Raw genomic sequence first — 12,998 nt, forward strand, 5'->3', positions numbered from 1 at the left:
TCACTGACCAAAGCTTCCGGATCTATGAGATGTTAGGGCTTGTGTTTTCAGCAGTGAAGCACAATGTTCTCTCTAATGTACTCAGGGCCGTTCATGGGTGGACAGCAAACTTCTTCTTAAGACACACCGAGAAAGGAGTCCAATACTATTCATTTTGTTGCGGCTAACATGTCTGATCCAAAAGCAGTCCCGTTGCTAGGCGCTACATAAAGCCAAGGGGTAAGCTGCAGTCCCACTTATTGGTGATTTGAAGCGAGGGCTGTCGCTGCAAACTTCGCAGAGGGTAACCGAGGTACGTGATCTTGAATGCAAACTATTCTTCCAATCTGCATTTTTACGACCTATCCCGACGAAAGAAGGGCGAAGAATGCGTTTATTTAACACCATTCCTCAAAGACGTCACGCTGCAGAGTAAATTCTTCCTCGGGCTAATTACATCTGCCACTTTCAGGCCGACTCCTCTCTTTCACGGTAGGAATGTCGCTGGCCCTAAAGCCTTATTAAACAGACATTTGTTTAGATTTCTAAATGAACAGCAGACAGAAAGGTCCTTCGCCCTTTCCAGCCTGTCCAACCAACATGTGCTGCTCAGATTGTAGCTCACATAACCGTGGAATTTAACGAATCACTTGGGATCCGGAAAATTTCCCAGAAATGGCTTGCTTTCGGACGCTTACTGATACTAATCGAGATAAAATCTTTGCCGGCCAAAGGTTTGCTAACGGTGCTATCGCTAGACAGGCTACCAGACCAACTATCAATTTTCCAGATTACTGATTGGCCGGAGCAATGCAGTTGACACAATCGCTTCAACCGTCACCAGTTTATCTTAGGCTGATGAAAACGTTCCTCTCCGAAACCTGTATTGATGTATTTGTGGCAGTGCGTTACATCGGTGGGACTCGGGAGTGGTAGTAGTCAGATTTAGACCGCCGGAAGGCCAAACAAACCAGGAAAGTGTCAGAGTATTTTTGCATTTATCCCCTTACTGATGTCCCATTTCTTCAACTTGCCACAGGAGATATTTAAGGTAAAGGACGTCGTTGTTTGGAAATGTTTGATTAAAATGACTGAGAAAAACATTAATTAACTAGTTTGAAAAAGAATGTCGCAGTACCAGAGATAAGGTTAAACTAGAAAAAGATGCACAAAACATCCTCTGTTTTCCTCACCCATTTAATCTCCGGGCGAAAACGCATCCTCGGTTAGCTTTTTGCTGCCCAATTAATTTATCGCTTCTTGTCCCATTGCAGGAGTTTGTCTTTTCTATTGTTTCCGAGTTAAACCAATTAGTCTCTTTACAAAAACCAATAGGGACTATTTTCAATGGCTAAAGATCGGCCCCGCTGACTGGCAGCTTGTTGGGACACAAGCTGCCGCTGTAGTTAAGGCAGGTATGCAATCGGAGCAGAGTATCCTAACGCCTAGGTGAGAGCTAACTATTCAAATAAAGAAAAATCTGCGCAAATCGGAATAGGAGGCAGGATCTGTGAGTAGTTGGATCACTACGCATGTCCCCAGCGCCACTCAAAGTGTTCACCTCCCAACACTTCCCCACTCCCGCAGTCTATCTCTCTCACTCGGCTTCAGCCAGAGTGCATCCGCGGTGGGATTTTATTCTGGGGGCAAGCCTTGATGTTTCTTTATTGTGCTTTGCCCCCATGATGCTAGGTACGGTGAAGATGGAAGGGCACGAAGCTTCCGAGTGGAGCAATTTCTACGGAGAACCACAGGAGGTAAGTAAAAGTATCGCTTGAACCTCCTTTTGAGGTGAGCACTTGCGATCGTTAACTATCACCGGGCATTGTGTGTTTTCTAATATCGTTTTCATGACAAGGTTATAGGCAATCCGCCGGGGAACTTACTCTCCCTCCCCCCCCCAAAGAAATAAGAACGTTTTTTTTAGTATGTGTGGCGATATCATGTGGGCAGTTTAGGAAACCTCAGAATGGAAGGATATCAGCTCAGTGGGCACCAATGGTTCACAGAACTGCTTCATGTTGCTCATTTGAGGACGCGCAGGGGCTAAGCGGGAGTCTCCAAGTTTATTGACCACGGGGTGGCTGGGGGGGGGGAGTGGAGTTGGGACCCCTGGAGCGGCCGGTCCGCTCCGGTGTAGAGAGACAGCTGGGGCGGGGTGGGACAGCTGGGGCGGGGTGGGGGTCTTCACAAACATCCTGTTGTAGCGCGATGCTTAATGTTACAGTAATGCCAGGGAGAAAGGTGCTATACACGTTTGTACTTTATTTTAAGAGGCGTGGCTTACTCGCCTATTTTTTTAAACTCAAATGACCCACCAGTCCGGGCTAAAAAGTCAGTTTCCTGCCAAGGCAGCAGGTGGCAAAGTGGGGAATGAGGAAGAGCAGAGGAGTTTTGATCCGTACAACTAACACCTTTATTTTGTTATGAAGGCCTATTCGTCGGTGCCGGTGAGCAGCATGAACCCGGGACTAGCAAGTACCTACATGAGCATGAACACCATGGGCTCCGGCAGCAACATGACCTCCGGCTCCTTTAACATGACCTACGGGAACCCGGCCATCGGCGCCGGCCTCAGCTCCGGTATGGGCGGCATGGCCGGCAGCGGGCCGGCAATGGGTGCCGGCATGACGGCGATGGGCGCTGCGCTCAGTCCCGGCCTGAGCGGCCAGCAGGCCTCGCTGAACGGCCTGAGCCCATACCCGGGCGTGAACCCCATGACTTACCCGCAGGCCAACGTCAGCCGACCCCGCGACGCCAAGAGCCTGCGCCGCACCTACCCGCATGCCAAGCCGCCCTACTCCTACATCTCGCTCATCACCATGGCCATCCAGCAAGCGCCGAGCAAGATGTTGACCCTCAGCGAGATCTACCAGTGGATCATGGAGCTCTTCCCCTACTATCGGCAGAACCAGCAGCGCTGGCAGAACTCCATTCGCCATTCGCTCTCCTTCAACGACTGCTTCATCAAGGTGGCGCGCTCGCCCGACAAGCCGGGTAAAGGCTCGTACTGGAGCCTGCACCCGGACTCGGGCAACATGTTCGAGAACGGCTGCTACCTGCGACGCCAGAAGCGATTCAAGTGCGACAAGAAGGCTCCGCTGAAGGCGGGCCCGGACGGGCCGAGGAAGGACGAAGAGACGGCGGTCGGCTCACCGCCCCCGGCTGGAAACAACAGCGCCGGCGGCCGGACCCGTAACCGAGTTGAGCCCAATCCGGACACGGCGCCCCGCCTCGACCTCAAGTGCCAGGCGCCGGCGGCGAGCTCGGCCTCGGCTATCGGCGGCGCCCTGGGCCCGCACTCCTCTCACGTACCCCCGCTGTTACAGCCCTTGAGCCACGTGTCGGTGGCGGCCGAACCGCCACAGCTTCACCAGCTGAAGGCGGATCCACACTACTCGTTCAACCACCCCTTCTCCATCAACAACCTCATGTCGTCCGAGCAGCAGCATCACCACAAGATGGACTTGAAGGCTTACGAGCAGGCTATGCACTACTCCGGCTACGGGAGCAGCATGGCCAGCGGGCTGCCTCTCGGCTCCGTGGGCAAGAACGGCATGGAGCCCTCGATGCTGGCCAGCGAAGCTTCCTATTACCAAGGTGTGTATTCCAGACCTGTTCTCAACACTTCTTAGTCACGAAGCTAAACCCGTTCCGCAATTGTAATGACAAACACTTTTCCCTCATTGGGATGCACCCCGTGTGCAAGGACTGTTACTTTGTAACGTTAATATGTATAGTAACTGTGCAAGTGTAAAGTAGCTGCAATGTTTGCCGATGAATCACAGTTGTATATATGGCAGACACCTGCAGAATGTATTTAATATTTTTCAGACGTGCTGTAAGATTTTAGAATTACTTGTGATATATTGTTCTCCGTTTCCACTCAACGTTCCCAGTAGCTGCACAGAAGTTGGTTCAAGACTTGAAAAGATGAGCGTGCGGGTGGTAGTAAATCAACTAAACGGGCTGCTTGGAGAAAATAATTGCATCTTAGTTTTACGAAACTGCTGTTTCACAGCTTTTTTTTTGGATGCAGTACAGTTTTAATGAGCCTGGAAGACTGTTTCTTGACTCAGTTTGCATGATCATTTCAACTTTTGCGAATAAATTTTTAAAAAAGCGGGTTTATTGTTAAAAAATGAACCAAATGTTACCTGCATCAGGAACCTCGAAAAGTTACCTTTTTATCGTTCGACAATGACTTTTAATTATAATTTCTACTCTGTGTGTATGCACTTTTCCCACTTGTGTTTAGCTGTCTAGAAATGTCGGTGTTAGTAAATAGCCAGGCGGGTTCTTACAGCTTTTCTCTATGTGCCTAATTTATTGCATGGTCAACTCTAGGTCCTTTATAGTCTTACGTTGTTTAAAAATAATAATACAAATTACAAATGGAATTTAAGGAGTTGTTAATTTTGTATTTGTAATTCTATGAAAATAAAATTATTTTGATTTGATGAGAAAATAAAAGGATAATTCGCACCCACTTTGTAAGTTGTTACTAGATGGTTCAGCGTTAGATGTGCTTATCTTTAAAGTATTCAAATTATTTCTGATATATGGAATTCGGCACAAGCGGCGATTTATATTGACTAAAATCGATCTGACATTTCGCAAGGTAATTTTGCTGATAAAATGATTATAACAAATAGAATGTTGATCTTACGAAAATAACAGATAAAAGCAAACGTAAGATTGATTTAAAATTGTTATTCAGTGGTCATATATCTTAAATTATGTTTCTTTAATCCTGCAATAACTGTTGTGTCTCTTTACAATAATCAGATTTTCATTGAAAGGTTCCCAGGCACAACAGATCTTGTGATTGGATTCCTTCGACACTTTCCCTTATACGACAATTTAGTCGTTCGGGTTCAGACCTTATAATTTATATTAAAAAGAGCTACATGGATACGTAGTCAAGAAATCAAAACTCACCAGAATAATTAAAAGAAAAGAGGTTAGCAGAGAATATTTCCGCGCATTCAACATATTTAAGGTAGATCTAGGGACTGAATGTCACAACAATAACATTTTCAATTACAGTTAAGAACTTTAAAAGGTAAAGTAATTGTTTATAAGTATCGGCAGCACCGTTTCTGGGAAACTGCTGCAAATGCCCCGACCCCGTGCACGAAAAGGACCATTATAAGTGGTTATAAATTTATATTTCATAGTGACAGTTAATTAAGTGATCTGAGGTTATTTTGTATCGTTTTCATGCATGCTGTGTCTTAAACATTCCGGCAAAATATCTCCGCCGGAAATACAATCAACCACAACCAACAAAACCGGACAGAAATGAAATCAGAGCTCCATCAAAACCGATAATTGATAAAGAATGCGCGGAACAATTAGGTACACTGCAGAGAGAAAGAGATTTACTTAGTCACGCTGAGAACAAGGACAAAGTATTGTCTAATACAATTGCTGCAATGTGTAACAGTATTGCATTTCTTTGTGTCCGAGCACAAAACACTCTGTAATTTCGATCTACCAAGTGGATTTTGGACATCAATAGCTTTCGCTTTGATCGTTGATCACTGGTGGGACACACACATTGTCAGAGTAACCGTGAAATTCTTTTAATTATCACGTAATTGCCCCCTGATGAGTGAAAAAACGCAGTGCGAAATTAAGAGGGTGTAGCGAATCCACTGAATCTCCAAGATCCACGTTCGTGCGTCAGAGATGTGAGCCTTGCTAAACTCTGTTTATTTCATCCACAAGTCTTAGTGAGTTACGATATTTGGAAAATAAATTTGAAAATATTTTATAAGTACTTAGTCATAAACACAATTTGGAAAAGCTGCAGTGTAATTTTGGCCAGAGTGTAATTTTAGCCACAAAATCGATTCAGCGATTAAATACATTTCCAGAAAAGCCATTTTAAAACAAAACGCATTTTTACGAAAGATACATTTGGTCACAAAGATAAAATCAGATAGCTATCAATTTTCTTTATTGATGCATGAACCAATTATCAAGTTATGACTGGTTTCAGCGTTTATTGGGATAAGTTCCGATACATTAAAACCCTACCGCTACATAGCTTGCCGAAATTCCATTGTACAATATTGAACCGCAGGGTGTTAGGTGTTGGATTTATTTCGCCTACTGATGAAACCCCTTGTTTTAATCAAAACGCCGCCGTCAGTAAGTGCATGTGAGGTTTTGCCTTTACGCTGTTTCATATACCCTCAAACAGATTTGTATTTGTTTTAATAAAATTGTATTTAATTTGATAGTAACTGAACGCATTTTCAACCGTGCAACTTTTCCAAATGAGACCTTGTTAATGTTAGCGCTTTATCGAAGTAGAAGTCAGTAACTAGTGAAATCACTTCAGAAATTTCCTCTCCGTCTACTAGTGACGTTATTGTACCTACATTTAAATTTCATTTTTGTTGGTATAATAATTTTAGAATGGCGCAAGTAAAAAAAAGTAAAATTTCAGAAGTAAAAAAAAGTAAATCAGCTGATGAACTCTTTTTGACATTTGTCTCTGTTCGGATCAGAAATACCCCGTCGAAATAAATGCAGAAGAAAATTCATCGACCGTTCTTGAATTCTTCTCAACGGTAAATATGTAAGAAGGATCAATCTCGTTTGACAGTCCGATGTAATATTGAATTGTACAAGCGCAGGTTGTTTTCTTTGGTGCTAAAGTCAATAGAACAAACTAGCGTTCGGGCAAAGTATGGAAACCCCTTAAAGAACTCAACCCTGCCCCTCCCCCACTCCAGCAGCAAGAATACTGATAGTTTTCATTACACCGCCAGATGACGTGCATTTGCCCTTTTACAATAAAGATGTCGAGCATGCCCAGAAAGGGAGAAAGAATTAAATTGCTCGGTTCTCAAACATGGCAATGATATGACGAATAGTGGAGTGTTATTTGTTCTTTTCATCAAAATATTTATAATTTTTTTAAATTTACATACTCTAATGGAGCGAGATATGTAGGTTTCGGTTTCAACCCCCAGCTTTCCACCACACACCCTGATCTACTACATATTTCCAAATGCACTCACAATTTCCAGTTCTGAAAATACCAGCTTTAGGAGTGGACAAAAGCACGACACCAACTTTAAAACCAGTAGTCAAGGTTGGATGTGAGATCTTTTTATGTGAATTTTCTATACAAAGTGTATTTCCTTCGTTAGTATTTTAAGGATTGTGTTTGCAGATCAAGGCAAATACTGACTGAAGGCGTTTACTGCTTTGCTTTTAGGACTTTGCTCTGTTCACACACGCTTCATTCCCTATTCCAAACTGATTTTCTTCTCTTTGTGATTTGTAATCCATCAGTGAGGGGCCGAGAGCTTTTCAGGTTAATAATTTTCCTTATGAGAGGCGAGACGGATTTTGAAGTTCTGCATTCTTCTTTTCTGAAGACACCGTCGGTTTACATTGAAGCTGATTTCTAAGCTGCGTTGTTCATATTCTTTGATAATAACAGAAGGACAATCACTTTAATTTACTCTCAAACTCTTGCATAACTGCACATTCGCCGAAGACCAGTATACTGCGAAACGAATTGTTGCTTGCAGGCTGTCCTCTTTTTGATACTACAGGTAGTTGTTTATTTCGTAATGTCTAAAGGTGGTTCATTGTAATTGCAGCCTTTGTTCGAGGTCCACAGAGCTTCTTTAAAACAAATCGAGGAAATACTTTATGTTTAAGCTTTCTACTCTACAAAAAGTGAATGCTCCTGATGTATGATAAAATGAGACATGCATGAAAATCTATTGGGTTGGCGTGCTCGCTGGTGGCGCGGATTATGCGTCTGAACATTCGGCCGTCATGACTTTGAGCGAACCACTTCCCCTTAATCGATAGATTTTCTGATTATTTTACAAGTTATATACTAAAATCGATATATAAACACTCAATATGGACAGTGCAAACATGGGGGTTGGATGAGCCACTGTTCGTAAATTCCGTGAAATAACAGGCTAAAATAAGCTGGAGTAGGTGCTGCTTTTCAGTCCTATCGGAACACCAAGTCCAGTTCCGATTAATAGATACTCTACCACCATTGTTACATGAACTGTCAAACGTACATGATTCGTATCGTTGTGTAAGACCTAGAAGGATTTTAAATAAAACTCAAAAGGATGCACTCATTAAAAATTACACAGAACATTTGATCATTTTGTCAACGATGTATCCTACCTGAATATTAAATTATGACTGAACATCTTCCTCAGAGATCTTACCTACACCGCAAGAACCACACATCGGATTTAATATACATATTGCATTTCTCATTCCTTTCCATGAAAACTTTATCGAAGAGCATCGTCGTTGGTTCTTCGGCACCTTCGATCTTTCTTGGAAATGATAATGTCACAGGAGAGAAACGGGGTGCGCTAAAAGTTGCCGTGTGATTAAAAAAAACTAGCCGTTCCATCGAAAAAGGTAGTAAAATATCGGGTGTTTAAAGGAAAAGTACGAGACGAATGTGCATTTGCAACATGCAAATAAATCGATGGTAGTTAACTTTAGCGATTCAAGGTCGAACAATGTCGGTTAATGGACACCCAGCCCGGCCCAGTATTTTTTTCTCTTAAGATAAATCTTCCAGTTTTAAGGAAGGAACAAAACTAATAAAGGCAGATCTGAGCGAGAGCACTTGGTCTTCTTCTGACATTTAGCATTTTGTTCCATGCCACCAGTTTCTTGGGTCCAGTCTTGCTTGTTTTTCCCCCTCTCTCTTTGTGACTTCTAATCCACCAGACAGGGTGCCAAAATCCATTCAATACGAACTTTGGACAGGACAAACAACGTCTGCTGACCTCTGACAGGAACTGGATTTAACAATCACTACCTGGGTAAAGAATCTGTCCCTTCATAAAATGGCAATATATTGAACTGGAAGCTGAAACCTGTAATAATTTAAAATAAATCACCCCTTTCCATATGCAATTCATCTAATTTCGGGAGGATCCAGAAGTCACTGTACTTTAAACCTCCGCATTTTTCACATTTCCTTGTTAACTTACGTACATCTGAGAAACTGTTTCTGGAGAGGATGCACAGCCGTGAACGTTTTCCCCCCGCCAGGCATGATGCCCCTTCTTTGTGTAAATAACCTACCAGTGTTGTGTGTTTTTCGCTCTCAAATTGTCAACAGTCTGACTTTCAACCCTGGAAATAATTTACGATTATACGAAAACAGTGAAATCTGTGCACAAGCGACGAGTCTCGGAATAACCTGATATTCGCGCTGCTTGCTTATCTCTTGCATTACTTCTGACTGTCCATTTTGAAACTGCATTGGTTCAGACTGGCAGGCGACGAATTCAACCTTCAACTTCGATTTCTTAATGCCCTCTTTATAGTTGCAGATTATTTTAAATGCCAGACTTACAGACGACCCGAAACTTTATGCATGTTGTTATGATGCCAGCTCTCGTTTTATTATCTGTATTTAAATTTGATGGTGTTGAGTTGAAATCATTTTAAAATGTACTATTGGAATTTTTGAAAACTAGTAATGATGCAGGATTGATTTCAGAATGGCAGACATAAAAGGAGATATCTTTGTGAATATCTTTTGTTTTGTTTCCAAGATAATTAAAAATGTCGTGAAACGTTAAATTGCGAAGACAATAATTCTAGAATCGAGCAATTCTCTTTTGAGTAATACCGCTTTTCAAGTTGTCTAAACACCCATTGAAATATTACAGTTGAATATATGCGCATATCGTCTTCCCGGGCGTAGAAGAGCACGAATTTTCGTCAACTGCCGTTAGTTAAACCGATACTGGTTGTTTTGTTCCACGTGTTTATATTTTGGTAATGCTCGTTTAAATGTTTCTCAGATTAGAGCGAAACAAGATGTAATTGTATAAATTGTTTTGTAAATGATAATCAAGTAATGTTAAACCAATTTCCAATTCACGGCGTGTTTATCGAGAAACAGCACTCAGAAACGTTTCTTTCGTCAATAACGTTTTAATATCGAATCTTGCCAAAGTACATTTTCTAACATCCCCTCACAAAGTTATCTACTATAACGACCCTCGGTTCTTGTCCACATTTGCTTATTACGACCAATTTTTCTTTCGATCTAAAGAAAAAGTAATACATCACCCTTCTTGACTCTAGAGACCTTCGTTAGTGTTTCATTAAGTGCAATAGCAGATATAAAAGGACCTTATTGGACTCTTTTTAACAGTGCCCTAACTCCACTTTCCATTCTGAGTTGGGAATGCTCCCTGGACACGACTTTTTTTTCTCTTGAGAATTAGCATTTAGCTCCACGCCAGTGTAGTCGGTGAGCAGAAGTAATTAGATTGGGGGTTCTGTATTAAGAGCTGACATATGTTATCAGCAGGCAAAGCACCGACTCAAAGGAGGATGACGACGAGGGAGCTACTTGTTGCTCCCGTTATGAGGTAGTCTTCATATGTCCATCAAAAGCTCCGACTATTTTTTTTGTGCCGTATGGGCAAAAATTTCGACTACAGTCCTTCAACCCCTTCACTTCAAAGCAGTTATCAGTATGGCTGCTCGGCGAGTTTTGTGTTCCTTTTCTTCTCGTTTTAAACCCACTACAACCAAAGGCGTGTTAATGCCTTTTGATCGGGATTGAATTAATTATCTCCAATAACACAATTGTGCTTGGCCAACGAAAAGAGCAAAGCAAAACCCTTCGGAGCAGGAGGGGAAAAAGAAGTGAGAAGAGTGGAGAGAAGATCTCTATCGAAATCTCCTTGTGGAACAGCTGCTCTTTTTATCAGAAGTTTACGGGCAGTTTTATTAAAGCTTCACAAAAATATAAGAACAACCGATTTAACTGTATTTAGCTTTCCAGAACAACAGACCAAGACTACAAAGGAAGAACCGATTGAGATATCATCTAGTTAGTTGCGTATGTCTTGGAAACCCGGCAGGCAAATTGTTAGAAACCCGCATTAAGTACCGAATTCAAGGTGTGATGATTTTACACAAAAAAAAATCGCTAGAGCCAAGTAATACGATTGGATAAACACACTTAAATGTTATGCTATAGTAATTAGTAAGAGAACGACACATAAAATCTCATTTTTTAGAATTTTCTTATTTTTAAATTTTAATATAAGTGGAACTAAATGTCGCGCAAAAGAAACCCGTTGAAATCGCGGAATGGCCACCTTCCCAACACTCACAGAGAAATTATTTCGACGGGATTGTTCCTTCAGTGGAATCTACAGATGCAGCGAGCACAGTATCGGGAAGGATAATTCTTTTGCACTTGGGATAATGCAGGAAACTGGTCGACGCATTGCACGCGACTCCCAGATATTGACCCTACATGCAACAACAATAAATGGGTGTGATATTGCTAATGTGTTCCGGACTTTTTTTGGACTTTGGTTGGTGCAGTAGCAGGTGCTGATTACTGGTTGCAATGGGAGTGTATGAAACACTACAGGCGTAAAAGATTTACTGTCGTTATAGCAACCAGTTCAGCCACGCTTTCTCAGATCGCATTCATCCTTTCTGTGCTCGTAACACGTTTTTAATTAAACCGTATAAAAAGTTGTTTTGTAGCCTTGTCGACATCTTTTTGGTCTCAAAATGGTTAATCAGGCTTCATCGCCTTTTGTTGGATGAGCAAGCGTGCAACATAATCTATTGTATTTGCAACAACTGAAGCGTTATCACTTCATTAGATCTTCTCATATAGTATCTATTCTGAAATAATTTGCCGTTGGTGTCATAATTGACAAAGGACGTTTGTCAGTCTTCAACGAAAAAAATTGAAGAGAAATATTCTCGTCCTCCTTTCAGACAGACACTTTTCTTTTGATGTTGGTCTGAACAGTTGAGACAATGTATTTATTTGGCAGCATGGGATTACCGACAACAGAAAACGACTTAAACTCGAAAACATGCAGTGCCGACTCTTTTGGAATTAGAGAAAGGACACCCAGGTTGTGCCATCTCCAGGGTTACGGTTGGAGGTGAATTCTACAAGATCTAATGGTGTTCTTTATTGGAGGGGAGGTGCTCTCAGCAGCCAGCTCCTGTCAGAACAAAAACTTGCACCGTCACATGCGAAAGGGGAAATCCAATAAAACCAGTGACAGTATTCACACATCATCAATTGTCTCACTAACTATACATTACAGTTGGCAGGACGCAGACACTGAAACACTGCTCTTAGGGTTTAGATAAAGGCAAATGCACAATTTCAGATTACTGTAGCAGCAATGTAAACTCTGAAAGGCAAACTTTGAATGAGAAAAAGTTTTTCACGTTCCACGGATTGATTGTCAATATCTCCAATTTTGATTTCTTTATAAACAGTTTTGTAAAAACAGAATTCCTATGTAATTTTGCGTCGAGTGGAATTTAAATTATATTGCAGAAAAGGGATCAATCTCAGGATTCCATTGAACAGCAACCTCAAGGCGAACAATATGTACATTGTCTACTAAGCTGATATATGTGATGAAATAGTCATAAATGCAGTCACGAGCTAATTATACCAAAAATGTTCAATAACTAGGGCCTATCGCAGTTCTAGGTGCCGAACTTTCCAATAGTAATCAGAAAATGAATGAGCCAATTGAATAAAACTACGTTTAAGCGAACTCCAAGATCTTTAGGCAGATTTGGATTTGGGTATTATTTATTTGGCCAGCTGAATAATAGATTGCGTCGCCGTCTAGACACGTATCAAAAGGTGCAGTCCAGCTCCTTAGGAGAGTTAGGGGTGCTAATAATCAAAGAAGAGGTGATTTGACACACGTGCACTTAGATGGGCAACTACTTTTCCGCAATTTCCTACTGAAGGCACTGAAACGACTGGAATATCATTAACATCGCAGATGGAAAATGTCATATACGACCTATCAATTTGTGATATTTCTGATCCTGTTTAGAAATTTCTTCTACCATTCTTATTAAAAACGATGACGTGCCATCTTATTTATAAAGTTTCGAGCTGAGTTTTTAAGTTCCATTTAATGCAAGTTAGAACTCCCCCTATGTAATGAGCAAGGTGACTGAAGTCTGTT

At 41.7% G+C, this 12,998-nt stretch overlaps 1 protein-coding gene across 2 annotated transcripts; it reads left to right on the top strand.

Annotated features, from left to right (window-relative positions):
- Positions 1-958: 958 nt before the first annotated feature.
- Positions 959-4,379, top strand: foxa1 (forkhead box A1). 2 transcript variants are annotated; one of them, XM_059990403.1, is made up of 3 exons: positions 959-1,030; positions 1,672-1,736; positions 2,412-4,379. In XM_059990403.1, the coding sequence occupies exons 2-3, from the start codon at positions 1,683-1,685 to the stop codon at positions 3,612-3,614; spliced, it is 1,257 nt and encodes a 418-aa protein (XP_059846386.1). In that variant the 5' UTR covers positions 959-1,030; positions 1,672-1,682; the 3' UTR covers positions 3,615-4,379. The 2 variants fall into 2 exon arrangements, with proteins under 2 accessions (XP_059846386.1, XP_059846379.1); XM_059990396.1 differs by lacking the exon at positions 959-1,030 and having other exon boundaries at positions 1,609-1,736.
- The last annotated feature ends 8,619 nt before the right edge of the window (positions 4,380-12,998 follow it).

The sequence above is a fragment of the Hypanus sabinus genome, chromosome 2 (assembly GCF_030144855.1).
Source record: "Hypanus sabinus isolate sHypSab1 chromosome 2, sHypSab1.hap1, whole genome shotgun sequence".
In the NCBI taxonomy this organism is placed as follows: Eukaryota; Metazoa; Chordata; class Chondrichthyes; order Myliobatiformes; family Dasyatidae; genus Hypanus; species Hypanus sabinus.

Coding starts and splice junctions, on each gene's coding strand:
- foxa1 (XM_059990396.1), top strand. CDS start 1,662: ATGATGCTAGGTACGGTGAAGATGGAAGGGCACGAAGCTTCCGAGTGG. Junction 1,737..2,411: donor TCTACGGAGAACCACAGGAG/GTAAGTAAAAGT, acceptor TTTGTTATGAAG/GCCTATTCGTCGGTGCCGGT.